Source organism: Plasmodium sp. gorilla clade G2, assembly GCF_900097015.1.
Source record: "Plasmodium sp. gorilla clade G2 genome assembly, chromosome: 8".
NCBI lineage: Eukaryota > Apicomplexa > Aconoidasida > Haemosporida > Plasmodiidae > Plasmodium > Plasmodium adleri (nom. inval.).
Genome location: NC_041700.1, coordinates 1,133,814 through 1,139,813, shown reverse-complemented (window position 1 = coordinate 1,139,813; position 6,000 = coordinate 1,133,814). Strand labels below are relative to the sequence as shown.

The window sequence follows — 6,000 nt, the reverse complement described above, 5'->3', positions numbered from 1 at the left end:
ATTCGCAATATATAAAAAAAAAAATTAAAGGATAACAAGTATTATGTGGCTTTAACAAAAAATAAATAAAAATAATAATAATTAATAATAAATATACATCACTAATATATTTATACTTATTTTTCATTACAACTTTATATTAAAGGCATTACTGGAATAATAATAAATGAATACCTTTACTTCTTAAAAATCAAAAATAAATAATAAGTAATATTAAGTTTATTAAAAAATGGTATAATAAGTCACGTACTTTCCTATCAATAAAAATTAATAAACTCAAAAATATTACCTGTATTGTATATGTTCTTTAAATTTGAGACAAGGCTAATTCAAAAGTATACTTAAAATATTATTCAAACTTAATAATATTATAGTACACATATTATATGTGTATTTATTTATTTGTTGATTAATATGAAACATATAACAAAAGCCTTTATATATATAAATAACCGATATATATATATTTATATATTAATAGAGGATATATTTAAATTTAATTTATTTAATTTTTATTTAATTCGCCTGTTATTAAGACATATATCCATTAAATAAAAATAAATTGTCGAATAATATTAAAAACTTAAATTTGAAAACGTTCTTTATATTATAAAGGTAAAAGCCACTTTAAAATGCACCATAAGAGAATTGTAAAAATATCGTCCTTCCAAACATAATAAATTAAAGAAAATAAAGTTCCTATACTATTTTATTATTTAAAATTGAAAAAATTAAAATATATATTAAAAAGAAAAATCTTTAAAAATGAGTTTATTATATAGTGTATGCACGGTAAAAAAAAAATAACAAAAAAAAAAAAAAAAAAATATAAGACAATAAAATTACATATTGTTATAATGTGTTATACATGCTATCCATCCTTATTCCCTTAAAATAAAAAAAAAAAAATATATGCCCTTCAAGATCAATGCGCATAATATATAATAGTTTAATAATACTAATAGAATATTCTTATCAAATTTGGTATTTATTATATAATAATATTTACTTCAATAATATATTAATATTTTTCTGTATTAATCCCTACTTAAAAATAAATTAAAAATAAATAAAAAATAAATAAAATATATGTTTATAATAATTTATATTTTATTATTTTTTTTTTTTTTTTTTTTTTTTGTCCTAATATGTAATATTCACCATATCGAGGCTTTGGTGCTTTAATAACAATTGGACAAGTTCAAATTAATTATGACTAAATAAATAAATAAATATTATATATATATATTAATGATTTATAATTTTTTCTTAGAACATATTTTAATTTTTTAATTATATTATAAATTTTCTTATATTAACAACTGTACATATATATATATTAATACCATCAAGTCCTAATTTTTTTTTTTTTTTTTTCTTATTTTATTTTATGGACTTTAATAAAATAAACTAATTCTTGTCTTTTTATATATATATATGTATATATTTATTTATTTATTTATATTATTGTCTTCCAAACGGTATGTCATATATTCAATGATATTATATCATATAATTTTTTTATTTTTTTTGGTCTTTTATATATTATAATGATTATACTTTTTTTCTTGGTGTGATAAAAAAAAGGTATAATGTTCTTATGAATAAACTCTATATTGTTATATATATATGATACATATGATACAATTGAAGGCTGAAAAAATATGACAACAAATTGTTTTTATTCTTGGATGACAAATATGAGGACATAAGAAAAGACAATAATAAATATATATATATATATATATATATATATATATATATATATGTATATATTTTAGGCGTTATAAAAATTTGTGTATATATAAAAAGACAAGAGTTAGTTTATTTTATTAAAGTCCATAAAAAATAAATAAGAAAAAAAAAAAAAAAAAATTAGGACTTGATGGTATTATATATATATATGTACAGTTCTTAATATAAGAAAAATTTATAATATAATTAAAAAAATATAAAATATGTTGCTAAGAAAAATATATAAATCATAATATATATATATATATTTATTTATTTATTTGTCATAATAATTTGAACTTGTCCAATTGTTATAAGCACAAAGCTGATATGGTGAATATTACATATTAGACAAAAAAAAAAAAAAAAAAATAATAAAATATAAATATATAAACATATTATTTTATTTATTTTTTATTTATTTTTAATTTATTTTTAAGTAGGATAATACAGAAAAATATATAATATATATATTGAAGTAAATAATATTTTTATATAATAAATACAAATTGATAAGAATAATTCTATTAGTATATAAGACATATATATAATTATGCGCATGATCTAGAAGGCATATATTTTTTTTTTTTTATTTTAAGGGAATAAGGATTGATACATGTATTAACACATATAACAATATGTAACTTTTATTGTCTTATTATTTTTTTTTTTTTTTTTGTTATTACCGTGCATACACATATATAATAAACTCATTTTTAAAGATTTTTCTTTAATTATATTTTAATTTTTTCCAATTTTAAATTAATAAAAATAGTATAGGAACTTATTCTTTATTTATATGTTTTTGAAGGGACGATATTTTTAAATCTCTTGTGCATTTAAAGTGCTTTTCCTTATATATAAGAACGTTTCAAATTTTTAAGTTTTAATATATTGACAATTATTTAGTTAATGTATAATGTCTTAATAACAGCGAATTAAATAAAAATAAATAAATAAATTAAATATATCCTCATATTAATATATATATATATATATGTTTTTATATATATAATAGGCTTTTGTTATATGTTCATATTAATCAACAAATAAATAAATACATACATATATATGTGTATATATATATATATATGTTTGAATAATATTTTAAGTATATTTTTGAATTAGCCTTGTCTCCAAAATTAAAGAATATACAATACAGTAATATTTTTTTGAGTTTTATTAATTTTTATTGATAGAAAGTACGTGCTTATTTATACCATTTTTTTAATAACACTCTATACTTATTATTATTTTTGATTTTTAAGAAGTAAAGGTATCAAATTTATATTATTCAGTATATGCCTTTAATATAAAGTAATGAAATAAGTATAAATATATTAGTGTATGTATATTTATTTATTATTATTATATTATTTTATTTTTTTGTTAAAGCCACATAAATACTTGTTATCCTTTAATTTTTTTTTTTTTTATATATGCGAATAATCATATATTAATACAAATTTGTCCACATTTTATGATGTTCTTTTTTTTTTTTTTTTTTTTTTTTTATAAATACGAATAATCATATATTAATACAAATTTGTCCACATTTTATGACTTTTTTTTTTTTTTTTTTTTTTTTTTTTTAGTTATACATGCAAAATATATAAATAAGTTTATAATACAAAATGAGGAATTACAAGAAAAAAAAAAAAAAAAAAAAAAAAAATGTGGACACATTTATGTGTTTGTATATATATATATATATATTAAGAATAAAGAAATATTATATTTTGAATAAATAAATTAATAATAAAAAAAAAATAAAATATATATATTTTTATATATTTATTTTTTTATTTATAATTTTTATAGATTCATGTTATCTCATTTAATATAATTTTTTTTTTTTTTTTTAATCCATAGATATATGAATATTATCAATATATAAATATATATACGTATCATAATATTATATATATATATATATAATATATATATATATAATTTTTTTTTTTTTTTTTTTTTTTTTTTTTTTTTTTGTTTTTGTTATTAAAAATGAAAGTTTCTATTTTTTCTCTTTTGCTATTTTTTTTTGTTTGTTTTGAATTTATTTTCCCCTTGTATGTTGTAAAAAGGGATTTTGCGAAGGAATGGGTTAAAGATAAATTAAGTATAGTAAATTTAAAATTAGATAAATATGATAAAAAAAAGAAAATGGCTCTTATATCAGGAGCAAGCTATAGGAGCCTTAGCATTAATATCACTTATAGGAGAGGTATTTATTTGACCTCAAGCAACAAAAAGTTCCATATGGAATTAATTCAGAATTAAATGATACACTTTATGATATTGTTATGGAAACTGTGAATCAAGGAAATACAGATGTAAAGTTGGCATTCATAGAGGAGTGAAACTAGATAATGCTGTTCCTACTGAGGAAACATTTAAAAAATATTATAAACAGAATATTAAAGATGAAATTAAATTTATCATGGCAACAAGAACGGGAATTATATCATTGATTCCTTATATTCGATTTAATGTAGAAAGACTAGCTATATTTCCTTAGATAATTCAATTTATTTGTTATATTAATTTGTATAGATAACCTTATTATATTCCATTTGTAGTAAGTGATATTTATGAAAAGTGAATATACATAAAAAAAAAAAATATATATATATATATATTAAATATAATAAAAGATAAACAAATAATATATATATATATATATATATATAATGTTTCATATAGTTATTATCATTTTGTTTTCCATGTACATAATTTCACAATAAGAAAATTTTATTTTTCCTATTTTTTTTATCTTTTTTTTTTGATTTTATTCAAGTTTGATTTAATACATTTCCTTATTTCACATCTTACATATTAGACGAACTGTTTCTTATTCATTCTAATTTATTTAGATTGACATTTGTATATTATAATACATTTTTCTGTTCGTTTTAAAATTTTGGTGTACATGTTAAAATAAATTTTTTTTTTTTTTTAAGAAAACTCACAATGAATATCAACTGAGCATTATTTATTTAAAAGATTATTATAAAAATATGTGATTAGCAAATATATATTATAATATATATATATATATTTATTTATTTATTTATTTACATATAAGTATCTTTATAATTACCAATGTGCATATGTTTATATTTTCGTCCAATCGTCAAATACTTATTATAATATATATAATATATATATATATATATCAAGTTGCTAAATTTTATAAATGTAATATTTTCTTATATAAGATGTAATGGGAACTTATATCAAACAGTTAAATAATAATTTTAATGATTTTTTTTTAATATAACATAAAAATATTAATAATTTTTTAAGAAAATACCTTATTAGTTTTTTGTATTTTATTTATGTTTACAATGGTGGTCAAGTTGTTCAAAATTGAATTATTTATATAATCATTTGTTACCTTTTTTTTTTTATTTATTTTTTTGTTTAACGCAATATTGTGATGTGCTTTATTATTTATTATGGAAATATTAATGTTTATATATAATAAATATGTTCATAGTATATTTGCCATTAAAAAATTAAAGAATAAATAATAAAAAATACAAAGTATAAAATTAAAGCATAAATATGTTATAGTTTTATATGTGTATAATTAAAAATAATGAAGGAAAAAAAAAAAAAAAAAATAACTATAAATATGGAATTAAATATTTTAAAAGTATTTTTTTGCAAAATATATTTTTTATAAATACTTATAAATTAAATTGATAATCACATATATATATTTTATACTAATATATAATATATATATATATATATTTATCTTATATTATAATTATTATTATTGTTTTTTTTGGCTAGCTGACTAGCTATTTTTGTGTATGAAAATGATGAATAATATGAGGATATTCAAATATCATACATTTTTGAAAGTAATAACATATATGTATGTTGATTCAGTAACCTATTTCATTATGTTTTCTTCATTGATTAATGAAAAGTATACTTGTATTAATATATAAAGCTTTTAAGGAATTTTGCAAGTATTTTAATTCAATTTTTTTAAAATATGAGAATATTCTTTATAAAAAAAAAGGTCCTATGCTCTCTATGTTTCATGTAATATTGAGTTAAATTAAAAAAATATTTTAATAGCATTTCAGATGCATTGTTTTGTTTCATGTATCAAACATGGTAAGTGAATGAGTTTATTAAACATTGAACACATATATATATTATATATGATATATTTATTTAATTTATTTATATTATTGTCTTCCAAACGGTATGTCATATATTCAATGATATTATTATCATATAATTTTT

General features: G+C 16.2%; 1 protein-coding gene across 1 annotated transcript; it reads left to right on the top strand.

Moving 5' to 3' along the window:
• Positions 1–3,738: 3,738 nt before the first annotated feature.
• On the top strand, positions 3,739–4,252 carry PADL01_0828800 (early transcribed membrane protein 8, putative; the record flags this gene model as incomplete). The annotated part of the gene is made up of 2 exons (XM_028681643.1): positions 3,739–3,986; positions 4,066–4,252. The coding sequence occupies 2 exons, from the start codon at positions 3,739–3,741 to the stop codon at positions 4,250–4,252; spliced, it is 435 nt and encodes a 144-aa protein (XP_028538001.1).
• Positions 4,253–6,000: the final 1,748 nt, after the last annotated feature.